General features: G+C 41.3%; 1 protein-coding gene across 8 annotated transcripts in view; it reads right to left on the bottom strand.

Moving 5' to 3' along the window:
* The window catches only part of epb41l2 (erythrocyte membrane protein band 4.1 like 2), a 54,452-nt gene that overhangs the window by 13,745 nt on the left and 24,643 nt on the right, over positions 1-16,064 (bottom strand). For all 8 annotated transcript variants that reach the window (XM_046059856.1, XM_046059849.1, XM_046059851.1 and 5 more), the window contains exons 5-14: positions 15,736-15,840; positions 15,533-15,575; positions 12,832-12,907; positions 10,612-10,708; positions 10,334-10,458; positions 9,120-9,207; positions 7,078-7,230; positions 6,844-6,941; positions 6,194-6,366; positions 3,884-3,957 (exon numbers count right to left, since the gene is read on the bottom strand). In XM_046059856.1, coding sequence (XP_045915812.1) covers positions 3,884-3,957; positions 6,194-6,366; positions 6,844-6,941; positions 7,078-7,230; positions 9,120-9,207; positions 10,334-10,458; positions 10,612-10,708; positions 12,832-12,907; positions 15,533-15,575; positions 15,736-15,840 — 1,032 coding nt within the window. The remainder of the gene's footprint in view (positions 1-3,883; positions 3,958-6,193; positions 6,367-6,843; positions 6,942-7,077; positions 7,231-9,119; positions 9,208-10,333; positions 10,459-10,611; positions 10,709-12,831; positions 12,908-15,532; positions 15,576-15,735; positions 15,841-16,064) is intronic.

Raw genomic sequence — 16,064 nt, forward strand, 5'->3', positions numbered from 1 at the left:
TGACAAAATGAGCAGGATAGGGGGCACGAAGAAAGAAAAATGTGAAATGGATGATGGGAAAAGCTAGTTTCTTCCACAGCAACCTTGGCGTTAGGGAGCGCTACTGGTCATGTGACTATTGCACCAAACCCACAGGAACAATAACATGTAAGGAGTCTGACACGGTCAATAAAAAGGAAGGACAGCAGGTGCTACTGACTACTCCTGCCTATATTAAAAGATTCACAGTCTGTGTAAGTATTATCATATGATGTACATACATTTATGTTTTTCCTAAGCAGTTTTTTTATGTACATAATTTCTTTCTGGAAAACAGCACACCTTGGTAATTGCGCTACAAGTCTACAACACTGTGTTTACAACGGGTCCAAAACAAAATCAGATTCACTTCATCTACAACAAGTAAAATGCTACATCTACTATAGTTCCCGTGTAGATTTTTATGACATAAATGCTGCTTTTTATTCAAATAGAAGGATTATGGAACTATTCTCTGCAATGTTTTCCACCAGGAGGCAGCTTTTACTTTAGTAGACTCAGTTACTCTGGCAGTGAGCTGAATAATCTGCATCCACAACTTCAGAGCCACCACAAGAACGCCATTATAGTTTGACTTAAAACTAAGCAAACAAGGGACAGGGGGTTAAGGAGAGAAGCCTGAACCCCAGGGATCGAGGTAAATGTAACACTGTTTACTCTTAATATTCATTAGCAATAATACATAAACCAAGAAGCTGCTACAGGGTTGACGGGGTTACTGTATCTTTCCCGGGCATCTATCTGTGTGTACAGTTATAACATCTAATCTACAACTAATCACTCAGAGCGGCCCTTTCGCTGCACTACAAAGGCAAAATGCAGCAACTGTTTATCGCTTAAGTGCTAATTTATTTTGCATTTTACAAATTTACACCATTACGTCACTTCATTTGATGAGTGACATTAATCTGCAGTGTTAAACATGGAACAGCCGTGGAGACAGGATGCCTTTTTGAGCCTGAAACTAAAAGCGACTGATTTAAGGATTTGAAATTAATCAGCTGGTTAAAACAAATCTCAAAAAGTGTTCTGCACGTCATAAATATTACTGCATTTTGCCATTGTAAATTATCCTCCAACTCTTTCCTTCCCTAATCTTTGTACAGTATTTAAATCTCTTAATATACCTATAATTTCTCTATATTAACACTATAATAATATTTTCATTATTTTAACAGTGTTTATCCTTTATCAACTCTCTTACTTATTCTAATCTTTGTTCTTAGTTACAGCGGGGTTGGCAGGGTGCGGGATGGTGAGAAAAAGAAAGTATTAGGTAAAAGAAGAGGTGGTGGCAGGGGTGAAACAGAGGAGGTCTAAAGGACAGAGGAGGAGTGGAAGTGGGTTTGTAGGGTGTATTGTGTGTTTTTATGCAGCAGGATCGCACATCTCTTGCACCCAGGTAGCACTCGTGTGAGTGTGGTGCCTGATGCGCGGAGGTGTGTGTGTCGGTGTGAGAGGAGAAGCCTGCTTGTTAAAACCAGAGCTCGACTGATCCTCAGACTGATCGCTTGGCGTATCAGCGATGAACACTGGCAAAACTGCCTTCCGTTGACTACAGACCACGTTTTCTAAGTAGCACAGGGTCAGGCCGAGGGGCGTGGCTAAAATGAGTGCTAAGACCAAGGACTGGCTTGCAGTCAGCATCACAACCAACAGGAAGACAACTAAAAGGCAGGGAAGGAACAGAGGGGAGGGGTTTAAAAGGTAGCGATGCATGGATGGGGTTAGGGTAAAGCGAGAGGGGGAGGAGCTTGTCGGTTGAGAGGAGCGAGATGGAACTGAAGAGAAATAAGACGGCAGAGAAGAGAGAGATGGGAGGGAGGAAAAGACAACTGGAGGACAGGTAAGGGAAGAAATCGAAGGCAAATGTAGTCGTGTTTGGAGACAAAGAACAACAGGAACCAGACTAATACATTTAGTAGGCCGACGTCTGGTAATAAACGCCACACAGGGAGTCAATTTTTGCGCCAAACTGCTAAGAATTTGACATAATCTGGGTGTAGCCATATTGGAAACTTTAAATTTGGGGGCACTGAATGTGAAAATCTTTAATTTCCCTGCAGACTCTGAAGTGAGCTTGGTCACAGCGGGAGTAAAAAAGCACAGTTTCTTTGTTAATCCTGAAGACAGCGTTGTGGGCAGAAACCTGCTTCCATTCTTCCCCAAAAGGGAGAGAAAACACAGGATGAAAGAAACATATTTAACCACACCCCTCAGAGAGAACCAGCTCCACCAATGTGGTAACCCAGCTGTTGCTGTAGTTTCAGCCTCACAGCCCTCCTCAACTTCCAAAACCTCTGAACTGTATGTATCGGGGCTTGTGATTGGGTAAGAGGCCGGCGGGTTTTGTGCGAGGTGGTCAAGATCGGTCAGCTGCTGATCAGTGAAAGGAGGGGAGGTGACTTGGGGAAGAGTCCACGGTGTGTGCGAGACGGCGGTGTCGTCGATAAGGTCGTCGTCTTCGGAAATGTCTGATAGGCCGTGGTCGAGCTCGGAGATGGAGTCGAGGGAACGGGGGATGGAGGACAGTGAGGACGATGAGGAGAAGGAGAGAGGAAACATGAAGATTGACTGATGGAGGTGGATTGCAGGAGAGATGAACACAGACAGATGGAGAGGAGAAGGAAAAAGAGGGAGAAGAGGGACAACAACATATAGGAGAAAACAAAAAAGTAGAGACAGAGACAGGGTGGTGGGAAAAGAAAGGAGACCAGCGCGCACACATCCACAAAGTGAAAGAGCAAGCAGTGAAGAAATAAGTTAAAAAAGAATTAAACCAAAACAACCGACGCAAGGTGCATTCAAAATATCATTTCATTTTTATGAAATGATGACAAAAATGAAGAGTATGCAAGAGTGGAGAGATAAAAGCAAAAAAAAGGGAGCATGTGAAGGAAAAAAGAGAGAGGGAAAGAGACATAACATTAGTCAGTGAACAACACACCAAAAATAGGTTAAAAGTGAACATAGCAGGGTTGTGTACAGTGCAGAGTACAGTTGTGTGCAGAAACAGTGTCAACAGGGGGCCACCAGTGAACGAAGCCTAAGACAGGGGTCAACTCCACAGTGCCGGGGTGTGAGCGAGGGTTAGGGAGAGAAAAAGGAAAGTGGGGATGGGGGGTGGTGGAGCAGGAGGCATGCTATAACATACAGTAATACACTCTAATACTAAACTGCCTGGCTACCTCGAAAGCTAGCTGTAGCCGAAAAAGTTAAAATCCAAGGAAAACCCCCTAAAATAAAGATAGCATATTTATCAGGTAAGCGTTTAAATGAAAATGTGAAACTTGCTCTGTCAGTCTTGTTGGTCTGTGTGCCTCTCTCACTCAGACACACACATATACACAGCTTAAGGTGGCAAAAATGTGGCTGCCTCCTGGTCCTAAAGGAGGTTAAATATCTAAATGATCCTGTGAACACAGAAATGGCATTAGCATAGGACTCTTATCGGCTGTATCTATAGTTGATTTTAAGTCTCAGTATTAACCAGATAAAAGCACTGTCAGCCTCCCCAAAAACTCCAGTACTAAGCACGGCCCAATAGCAATGGCTTTAATATGAGACTTAATATGCCTTTACCGTGTATTACAATATTAATATAACAAACCCAGGAAAAAAGCATGGCGTTATAATGTTCTAATGAATAAAATTAAATAATGTCTCTTTCGTTGATACACAAACAGTTCCTGTGGGACAACCAGGTAATAATATCATGACAACAAAGAAACAAAAAGAGTTGCTTTCTTAGCATTCTTCTGTCTTGTTTTCTGTCTCCTTCCACAAATGCATGTAACCACACCTGTTGAAAACACAACACACACACACACACACACACACACACCTTAGAGTCAGAGTGGAGCTCACGCCCGTTTTCAGCCGTGTCCCTGCTGGCCTCCGTTATGCTGATCACTGGTGCTAAGGAAGGAGAAACACACATAGTAGAAATAAATTAATATAAAAATAAACATAATTTTCAACTTCTTAACAATTTAACACAAAATAAAAACATACTGATTCTTCCACCGACAGCTGCTGTGTGCACTATATCAGTTCAAGATCACTCGTTCGTTTTACTCAAGAGACATGAAACACTTTACACATGAAGGTCAGAGCAGACTCTCAATTCAGTCCCATACAAAGGCAAACTCAAATGATTCCCTTCCTCTACTGAATAATTTGCAGTTACTGTAACTTCTACTTTAGGCAGGACAGGGCATAACTGTTGCAGCTATTATTGTTAGTGTGGGTGTGCAATATTGACATAAAATGATATCTTGATATTTTGTGGGATTTTGTCTTTAACGATAATTAGACGATATTTGTCATCCTTCAAAAATGTGTTTGAAAAAGTCTAATACTCACTCATGACATAAATGGAAAGAGGTCTTATTTATTTATTTAAAACTGAAGCATTCAAGTAAAAACAATATAGAAAACACTGTATTACTGACTTCAAACAGTGCAAGTATAAGTGAAACATTTCATCTGTCGCCATATTAGCCGTGAGTTCTGTCATAGCTGTTGTTATAATGGCTTTGATTCTGTCATCACCATTGTAGCGGTGTTTGACCTGGAGTTTGTTTTTGTGCTGGTACCTTTTTATATACAGTCTATTCATAGTTTTCAGTCACGTGACATGCGCAGTGACCTGGAGGGCAAAACAACGACCAACATAGCGGCTGAAAAAGCCACAAAAGCAGTCAAATTTTATTTGGATCATCTTTCAACTTTAGAAAAAGAAAGTTATGAACGGTACAGCATCCGCTGCCGCATTTCTACCGTTCAAAACCGCCAGGTCCCTGCTGCCGCTCGACTGCGGTAATGTTTAGCCTACTTTTACCTTCTGGGGAATCCCTCCACTCCTAATACAGCTCAGGCTTGTCTCGATTAGTAAATCTGAAAACACAACAACCATCCAGCATTTTGGCGACGCAAAAAGTAACAAACCCAAAGTAACAGTGTATTACTTGCATATTGGTTGGCAGGCAATGGAAATTAACGTCTTTTTGCCCTCCAAGGGAGCATTTTCATTGGAGTGTGACGTCACGTGAAAACTATGAATGGCTGGTACCTGGCTGGTTCAGGCCTGTCGTGGGCAGCTGACTACCAAAGCTTTTCAAATTCTTCTGTGCAGTGGTTACTTTGTGGTCTTTAATGGCAACCGATTTTCAACATAGTTTGCTGATACACGTCTTCTGAGCAACATCTGTCTTTTCAATGCCAAACCAGCTCCACGCGAGTGAGGTTGATTCACGTTAAGCGATTCAGTCTAACGACAAAGGCTGCGAGGCTGGTGGTAGTGTCTTTCTCCTGGCGCTGTTTGTTCACTCATTTTTAACTTTAGTCATGTGTTTTTCGGCAGCTATTGTTTTTTCTTAATTCTAGCATGTGTGTACTGCCTGCAAGAAGCAGTGACTTCGCGGACAAGGTGTTTTTTCCAAGATAACAAGGATGCTGGCTTGCAGTGGAATAATGTGTCCAGCAGGGGACAATATAAGACAGTGGAATAACCCGACTCATGTGACACAGAAGTGCACAGCTGCATGAGGTGGGGAGCCAAATCCGGAAAACCACAAAAAAAACTTAACACGGTGTGTACTGTTTGTATGACAGTGAAATATGTATCTGATGTGAAAAAGGCTCATTTAAAATTTCAATAAGCAACAAGGCTGTGTAGAAATTCAGACAACATTAGTTCAATTATTAAATGTGATCACTGCAAATTTTTCCCATATTCTTCTCTGCCATGACATGCGAGTGACATGAGAATATCTTCTGTATCTACACGCTGCATTTCTTTCATTGTGACTTTTCTTTTAGACGCGCGTAACATTCTTTCCTTCCATCTCTTTCTTTCTCCCTGTCGGTCTCTCACTCTGTGACAGGAAACACATGCTGCAGCTATTTCCTGTATCTGGTCAGACGCGAACATTTTACATCCAAACTGATGCAGAAACGCAGACACAACCCCGTGAAAAACGCTCCATCAATGACCTCACTTCCATCTGCCCATCATTCCTTCCGCTCCCTCTTCATGTCTGTGTATCCATTCATTAAATAATTGTTTAGAGTGAAGCTGGAATGTCATCTTTGTGTGTGTGTGTGTGTGTGTGTGTGTGTGTGTGTGTGTGTGTGTGTGTGTGTGTGTTACCTCCATCCAGACTGCGGCTGATCCGTTTAGATGAGGTGCGTTCAAAGTTGGGTGCAGGTCGGTCTATGAGGGAGCTGGCCGCGCGGGTCTGGGCCTGGGTCCGCCCGCTGTAACGGAATTTGGAGCCCAGGGTCAAGAAGCGGGCCTTGGTAGGAGGTTCTGGTGCGTTTAACCTAGAGACAAGAGACAGAAATAGAGGGAGGGAGGGGGAGAAAGATGGGAAAATGGGGGACATAAATTTTAAAACTTATTCAGGGGGATTTACTTTTACTCTGTGTGTATGTGTGAGAGAGGCAAAAGTGTTTCCAGGCATCTCCTTCCTCAACAGGATATTAAAGCTTATTCCTCTCTTCTCTTACACAAATACAAACATGTAGCAATGAAACACACCTGGTTCATCTTTGTGTGTGTATGTGTTGCCCCAGGCATCGGACCGGTTAAACCACCACAAGATACACTCTCTCGACTTATTGTCTGGAAAGAGACCCGGCCTTTTTATTGAGCCTGATAAAGCACCCGTTTCTCCATTGAACGTTCTCCAACAAGCTGCTACGATTACCCTAAACTCCGCACTGGAAATCTCTAAAGTTTGTGTGCATACAGAGTGCGTGTTTGCTTTGTGGCGTGTATTTAACTTTGTGTATTTCTACCTGAAGAAACTGTGATTCTCCACACAGACTTTCCACAGCCTTTTGGCAGATCGATGATTCTGGAGTTTGAATCCCACTGTGCTCTCGAACTGCTCCGTCTATCAAAGAAACATATAAGCAACAAAAATTTAACTACAGTATGTTAGAAGTACTTTGTTATATCAACACTAATAATTAGTTGCATTCTTTTGCGTAGGACTGAGGGAATCTCAGTATTTATCAGTGTGTACATACCTCTCCTGGTCTGATCTTAATGTAGAAGTTGTTCCTCTTGTATGAAATCTTGAGTATTTTGGGCCAGGCAAAACGATTTATCCGAAGTCTGTCTTTGTAAACCAGGAGTCCGTTGGCGCACACGCCAAGCATGATGTCCACGCCTTCCGAATCCTGTGATAGTCAGATTCAAAATGTACATAAAAATATTTTATATTATGAAATGGTTCATTAATCTCTGTGAAACATCTGTATATGATGCCTGTTTGTCTAATTAGATCATACTGTACATTCATTGATTTCTAAAGTAGTCTGCTAAAGGTCAACAGAAATTCAGTTACCACGCACACACACTGTCATTGAGCACAACTCTAACATGATTAGCCAACAGACTAACGCACTAGCAAAGCTTTTAAGTCCAAGGCCATCTGGTAATGGTAAGGGGCATATCGAATACAGGAGTAAATTAACAGGAAAAATCTGTTGGACTAATGGAGGATGCAATATATTGATAATGAACAGTTTTACTGGGACATGCAAACCAGTCAAATGGCCTTGCCATCCATCAGCTGGTCATTGATCTCCGTGCTCCCAGCAGAAATACACTTTAGCACTTTGGCTTGGACACACTGACAAAATGGATATAGGAGAAAAATACTTTTCCATTTGCTTTTTGTAGTTTCTGCAAGTAAACTATTATTTCCTTTTACTTTAACAACTGAGATAGAATTCCACAGAATAAAAGATGCTCCAACGATCAAGCTTGACTTTGAATAAATACTAATAAATATTATTTAAAGAATACAGATGGTCCTAGATGTTAGATGTCATGGCTTGAATGTCAAGTGCAGTCAATTATTCTGTAGTGAAGTCTTTACTAATGTACATACTGTTTTCAGGGATTTTTGCCCCTGCTGTCAGACTAATTCTCAATGGACCAAAACAACAAGTAGACTCTAAGTTAATGTCGCTACAACTGCTACCTTCTGCAGCACTGCACTGTCTTTGCGATGTTAGGTATACTTTACAAGTAGCAAGCAACTTTGTTTTTGCTGTACAACAAATGTATTTCTTTATGCCAAAAGTCACAAGATACTTATGCAACACCCAATTCCATTGCCTCAACAGCAACTGTTGCAAGTTCCTTGTGTCTCTTCATTTCTTTTTTACAATGTTTGTCTCAATACACATTATAGCTACTATTTATGTCTGGAGTATATAGTGTATATATTAAGCATGTTTTATTTTTATGTTTCATTTTGTATAGTAGATGCTCATAATGTATATAGTATTCTGTTCTGAAATTACTTATCTATACTCTGTATCTGTTCTTGTGCTTCTGCTGCAGTTTGCATTTAATCATGACAAGTCTTGTATTTCACTTTTCAGATTTTATCAGAATTCTTAATGTTTCAAATTGTATTTCCATTAAACAGAAAAGTGTATTTGTTCAATATGATTCTGATTATCCAGTGTAAAATTTGAAAGGAACCATTTGTGAGCGTTAGGATCATGAAATTTGCACAACAAATGAATGGTACACAACAGAAATAGATCTGCCCCTTGAATTCCCACAACTTTGGTATGCCGGGAAAAAAAGAAAGAAAGACTTTCAACGTTTTGAAATGGTCTCTGTGCTGCCCTCATCTTTTCCCCTGGTTCTCTCTCTCTGTGTTGCAAACAAGTGGAGCATGCCCTTAAAGGGGACGTGCCTTTTTCAAGGATCTGTCCCCATCTCATTCTACCTTTATCTCTGTCTGTCATGTCTTTGTCTTCTCTACGTCCTCAATCTCATGTCCTCTCTTTCTATTTTCAGACACTCTCTCTCTCTTTCCCTCCCTCCCACATGCATGTATATTTACAACATTTTTTTCTGCCTGTCTTGCGCAGACACACACGAACATACTCAGACACACATGGAAACATGCACGCACGCTGATGATGACCCGTTATCCTGACTGGCTGTTCCCATGGCAATGGCCTCTCTGAGTGTTTGTACAGCTGACACACAGATACAGAGAGGAAAGGAGAGGAGAGGAGAGGATTCATTAATTGATTCATACCTTAGCATGGTGCAGGTCCACACCATACATGGACAGTTTCTTGGCATTTTCTAGAAACTGAGCGTCGGCCTGTGCTGGTGTCATTCCCCTAATCACACAGAAACACCCTCAGATTAATATTAGTATTGTGGCATAAATCTAGGGCTGCAGCTAACGATTATTTTAGTATTCGAAGCTTCTATAGATTATTTCAACGATTCATCAACGCGTCGTTTAAGAAGTACTTTTGCTTGGCGGCAGCACTGATCGGTGACAGGGGGTCACACACTACACGAGCTGACAGCGGCTGTGTTGCCCGACACAGGTCTCCAAACCATGTTGTCAAGAAAACACACGTGAAATGTTAAAACGGGAAATGAGCGATCCTGCACACGAAACAGCTGTTTGCTATTAGAAAGATAACAGTTATAAAGACACAGAATATGGGTGAAAGGATAGATTAGCACACGCAGGTAGCAGGGATCGTCTGAGCTACAGAGAGAGCTGGGGGTGAGTTAAAAGGTGTAGCTCCCGACACGCAGTTAACTCATGACTGAGGTTACACCTCACGGCCCAAAAAGGAGAACAAACGCATGTGTGATGTGTGTACGTTTTCAGCTGAGGTCTGCGGCTTACTTAGGCTAGCCTTCAACTCAACAATCAATCATGATTTCAGCTAAATGCTAAAGTTGTTGTTACGCGTCTGTGTTCTGCTGACAGAACACCGGGTGCTTTCTAATCAGATGCCATTGTGCTGTTGCCGAGGTGACATAGGTTTCATTTTACAGTGGACGGATGGTAACATTAACTTCTTTTAGCTTGAAATAATCCCAAACTTTGGACACTTTCTTCTTTGTCCCTTGCTATTTTCTCTCTCTTCCTGCACTTTGCAAACAGTGCCATTGTAATCACCTCTTGTTCACAGAATAAGCTTGATGTGCCACAGTTATAAATGTCTGTGCGAAACAGGGTGCTGGATAGTTACATGGATTAAACGAACGAAAGAATTTGCGTCGATGCATTTTAGTAATCGATTTAATCGATGAATCGTTTCAGCCCTACATAAATCCATAATGTTTGAATTATACAGAACACGAAAAAGATCCAGTCATGGTCGCTTTACTACAGAGGTTATACATACAGATGACTAATCGATCTAAAGCTTTTAATGACAAGAATAAGACATAAACATGTCCATGACTACTTTTGTCTATGTGACTCTGGTTCTCTCTGACCTGTGAGACTTGTGGAGCTCAAGAATCTTCTCCTCCATCTCCTTGTTCTGATTGGGTGCAAAGGTCCGCTGACCGATATAGTCCAGAGGGCGAGGCTGGTCGGGTTCATAGTCACCAAATTCTGCCTGGAAACCAAAAGGAGACAGCTGATTCATACATACTGATACATAAACAAAGACAGGTTACCAAGCAAAGTCATATCTGGAAACTGCACACTTGCTAGCTCCTCGCCCACCTGCATAGACATACAGTACATATCCACACATAGTATATTCTACCTGCAATGTGTATGACCCCAGGAGAGCGTGAGTGACAAATGAGCAAGGCAGCCGACCAGAAGCCACATCTTCACGGAGCTGCAGACACAAAAGGTACCTGCGAGAGAGAAAAAGGGAAACAGGCAAGGTTTTAGCTGAAACTAAGCCTACTCACAACGACAAAAAACTCGTTCTGAGCCTTTATTTGAACAGGACTGGCTCCATTGTTCATGATGACAATAAAGAGATCCCAGTGGCCAAATTGTCTCTCCTCCTGTGAGGCCCAAGCACAGAGTCAGCTGGGGTGGATTAAATCTCTTTGTTGGTGCTGCTTTCTGTTTAGTTTCTAGTATGGCAGTACACTGGTTTGTTGGGATAATCGTATGTCTAATACACACCACATGCCCAAACTCAGTTCAATAGCATATGAGTTTGCACTAAGTGCATTGTCCAGTGGTTCTGTGGATTTACGATAGTTTAAGCTGTCCTCTGCAGTAAACCTATAGGGATGGATTCATTATGTGAATGGAGCTTCTGTGTGGATTACTAATTCTGACACCTCAGGGAGCTGGTGAATGTATCATCCTGGCTACTGAAAATGTTATTCAAAAGTCTCTGCAGTGGGACCGACACTTGCTGACATGGATGCTTAAACCCCAGTCATCCAGTTACAGGGCCTCTCTTCACTAGCCAAATATCCTGTCCCTGGACAATTCTGTATTTGATTTTACCATGTGGGATTGAAAAAATCTTAAATGAATTACATTCCCTTTATATATAAAATATACATAATAATAATAATAATAATAATAATACAGTGTGTGGCAACCCCTGTGAAAAACATGTATTAAATTGCATTTAAAGCAACTACAAAGAATTTATTTTGTGTTGGTTTTGGCGAACCCTATACCCTGTACACTACCTAGTGAGTGTACGTCACAGACTGTATGTTATTGTGCGTTCCGTTTACCTCGGAAGTTGAAGTCGGAGCCGGTAATGACGTCACACCCGAGTTGACCCGGTTCCAGTACACAAAAGATTTCAAGTCAGAAAACCAAGATAAACCCCACTGGCCATTGTTAGCAATACCAGTTGAAAATAATGCTTTATGCGGTATGCTGCACATACAAACAACGTAGCAACAGGTCCACAGATTTAAGTGTGGCGGACAATGTGTACTACTGATTTAATGAGACACAAAAAAAAGAAAGAAGTGCGATTAAAAGTATATTACTACAGGTTTCACTCGGACCAGCCATCTTGGATTTTGAATTTGGGGTTGGTAAGGTTCTGCCGACTGAGTCGCGCGCGTGTCCTCGATTAGACTTTAGCTAAAACCATCAGAGAAGTTGTTCATCAGACATACACACCAGCCTAAATGCTGTGTGCTTGGAGCATGCAAACAGCAGGCAAAGTACTGTTCCATATCAGCAGTTATATGGAGCGTGTTTATATGGAAGAGACGCTGCTTTCTTAATCTTTGAAAACTGTACACCCCTGGAGCAGTGTGAATGAATTTGCTGTTCAGAAAATCTGATTCTTGATGAAATATGATTGTTTTGTAGAATCGAATAAAGTATATAAAAAGTGTGTGTGTGTGTGTGTGTGTGTGTGTGTGTGTGTGTGCAAATACAAAATTAATTAACAATGTGTACAAAGCCAACTTGTGTCTGTTTTTGTTTGTTTTTGTTTCAGGCCTTAGACATGCAAATAATTTATTTTATTTTAAAGCTGCACTTATCAATAATTTTTATTAAAAAATTGGATCAGATGATTATGTGTCATGTGAAGCTTACTTTAACAGCCCCACAGAGACTTATTAAGCAATTCTGCAGTTCCCCACAGTTCTACAGAGCCTGTTAGCATCTTTTAGCTCAACGTTTTGGTTTTAGGGCTTGTTTCAGTTCACTCTCACTGCATTTCCAGTAGCAGTTGCCAGCTGTTCTCAGCAAAAAGCTTCTAAGTTGACGCTGCCTGCTGTGATTATGTGTTGAAGACCAAAAAAAACAGCCAAAAAAAGAAGGAATATTGGCCTTATATTCATCAGGGGGGAAGAAACATAATAATAAATGTTACTGTCACTGCTAAATGCGTAAGTGGCAACTGTTTGCTAACACATTCACTATGACAACTTAAAAAGATAATAATATGTCTATAATTTTGTTTACAATTTCTCCAAATGGACATAAAAGTAAAGTAAGTAAACAGTGGTACATCTCTAACGTGTCAATGTGTGTGTACCTGGTAATGTCTTCAGTGAGCAGTGAGGGGTCAGGAGGGTAGAACTTGACGTTGAACGCAAACTGCCAGTTGTTACCTGGAGAAAGAGAGTGATTTTACAGCGCAATTACATTGTATATGTCTATATACTAGAATAACACGGTCTCAAGTAGGATTCTCTTTAGTTTTAATATCAGTATTATAATCAGAGTGGTCTCTTTTTCTATGCAATTCCATCCATCCCTCTGCCCATCTCACCCTGCGAGTGTGTTTAAGAGGCAGGGAGAGAAAAGTGAGGGCAACTAATGCAGAACAGCTTTTAAACAGTACTAAGCCTAGTACATCACACGCACGTATACACACACACTCAAATACAGCAGCAGATCTGGCATTGCATAACCTTATTCTGGCTTCACCAAATACCAAACTGTAATCCTAATCATCATCATCACCACCACCACCACCACCACCACCACCAGAAACAAAGGGCATCACCATCACTATCACCATAATATCTTCATCCATGTGTCATAATACAGTTTGCTTTAAGATATCACTAATTTCATATCAATTTCATTTGACTCCAATTTTCTATTCTTATTCCCGCAGGCGGCCATATTGACCCCTGCCACCTTCTCCATGTCCAACCTCTCTATTTTGCTTGGCTCCACCCAACAACACACACACCCATACAATCAATCTAAGACAGAAATCACATCATGTGGAAAATTCCATCCGGACGTCACATCGAGACCATTTCCTCCTCCAAGGTCACACACACTTCGACATATACACACACTCACACATGTGCATGCAAGTCCTCACATACAGAAACACACACGTGCAGACACAGAGCCCTCGCAGCTGCATCCCAGAGGAGCAGGAAGACGGTCCTGATTCCTAGCTTCTGTGTGTGTCTATTTGGGGTGTGAGTATGTGTCTAGGAGTGAGACTGAGTTGGTATGTTTCATTGGCAGCACTAAGTGCTTTGGGAATCTCTGGTGACCATTTCATCTTCCTACACAACCACGTGCCGCCCATCAATACACCCCATGATGCATAGAATATACACACACTGATACACATACACATCCTGTCCCTATGTGACATTTGTTACGATGGATTTGACTGCAGACAAATCAATTGTCTAGGTTCAAGGCTATTTCTAGGCTTTCAGCCCTTTTCTGAAAACCAGTACCTCAGCTTCTCGGGAGTACATTTTCCCTCTGATTTTTCTCCTTTTTACTGTAGTGCTGTCACATTTTCTATCAGCTGACCCACCAATTTTACTTCATCTTCCCTCTATGCGGCTCATGATCTATCTTCATCTTCACCATCCATCTTCTATCATCATCTGATCAGATTTACCTATTTTTACTCAGGCCCCATCCACTCTATTGCGTTTTTGTTTTAAAATGGAGACATTTTGCTACGTTTGCACCTCCTGTCCAGACTAAAAAGATGAAAACGAAGACCTAAAACAGAGAAGTTTGAAAACACTGCCGACCCCGTTTTTAATTTTAAAACCATGGAGAACAGTTTTGTGCGGACAAAAACAGAGGACTTTAGAAACGATGACGCAGACGCTCATGTGTGGCTTTCTGATTGGGTGTCACAAGTCATACAAAGCAGAAACACGATGCTACTGACAGAGTTTTTGATTTGGTATTTTTATTAAAATATTTTGACTGTGCAATTAACACTTAGGCTATAGCCTACACACTTGTACTGTGTAAGTCGGTGTTTACTTTATGATGACTTCCAGTCTGTTTGTGCCTGTCAACTCTAAAACGCAGCGAAAACGCGTCTGTGGACGGAGATAGTATTCGTTTTAAAACTCGGAGAAGTGTGGATGGGGCCTCAGTATCCAACTCCCATGAACACAGGCCCACATGATACAGTCTCTCTCTCTCTCTCACTATAAACATTAACACACAGAAAAATGTACACAAATGAACACGTGGCCAGTCTGCGTACCACTCGTGCATGAACTACAGGCACACACAGCGACACAGCCACGAAAACACAGGTATGCATGTTCACCACACACTATGCGCTGCTTACACGTATACACGAACCGCACACAGCCTGCACACACCCAGGCGTAACTACCTCACATGTACTAATTCTAAAATAACACTTTATGAGCCAAAATTATGTTTTAGTAAGACTTCCTCTTAAAAGTGCTATTTGAAGTTTAAGGTGCACCAATAGAGCTTGTTTGTTTTAACTGTAGTGTAAAAAGCCGAAGCCAGAAATCAACAGCAAAAGAAGAGAAGCTTCATGGTAGTCAGCTAGTTATTGCCATACTATACAAGTATGTTTTGGCCCACACGCTCAATAGCTGTCTGTCAACAAAAGATGAGATGCCACGCCTTGCCCCGCATTTATAAATGAACAGCAGTTAATAAAGAGAGCAATGAATAATGAAGCAGAGTGATCACACTTTGGTGACCGCTTCTTCAGCTCTGGCAAGACTGCTGTCATTTGGTTTCAAATGTCTCTGGCTTTGTTTGACTTTATTATGATGCTGTTCATTCTTCCTTTGATATCGGGATACTTGAACTCTTTTATTAATTCAGCCTCGATATTTAATTCATAACCTTTTGGCTGAGAAGTTGCGGCCATGGTGTATAGTAAGAGACATCTTGTTGAGGCAGGTTGAGGGAGACAGAGGACTTGCAAAAGGCAGCACGAGCGTGAATTGAAAAATAAAACTTACTGCGTATCTGTCTCTTGATTTCCTTAGTGGGATCCAACCAACACTGGAGTGAGAGGCAGAGAATGACAAAAATATCATGAAACAGTGTCACAAGACAACATATAAACGTCTATTTCTGGAGTTTCTATGTGTGTACATTACTGACTTATTTGACATATACAAACACACACATCACTATGTGTGTGTGTGGATAGAACACATACCTTCTGTTCATGGCTGTCCGTGTATGCCAGACCGAAGTAGTCTTTTTCCAGTAGGTTAAGGTGCTCACACACCTTAAAGAATAAGTACTGGCCCTTCGCACGTTTCTGTGTGTGTGTGAGTGAGTGAGTGAGTGAGTGAGTGAGTGAGAGAGAGACAGACACACACAATGATTAAAGTTTGCACCTCACTTTAAATTTTGACAGGAAAACAATAAAAGCTACTATATTCCAGTTTGTCAAGCTTCTAATTGTCATTTTAAATTAAATATGATTGCAAAAATATATGAGTACCCTGTGAAATTTAAGAGATATTATAAAGATTATAAAGT

Source organism: Micropterus dolomieu, linkage group LG10 (genome assembly GCF_021292245.1).
Source record: "Micropterus dolomieu isolate WLL.071019.BEF.003 ecotype Adirondacks linkage group LG10, ASM2129224v1, whole genome shotgun sequence".
NCBI classification, from domain to species: Eukaryota; Metazoa; Chordata; class Actinopteri; order Centrarchiformes; family Centrarchidae; genus Micropterus; species Micropterus dolomieu.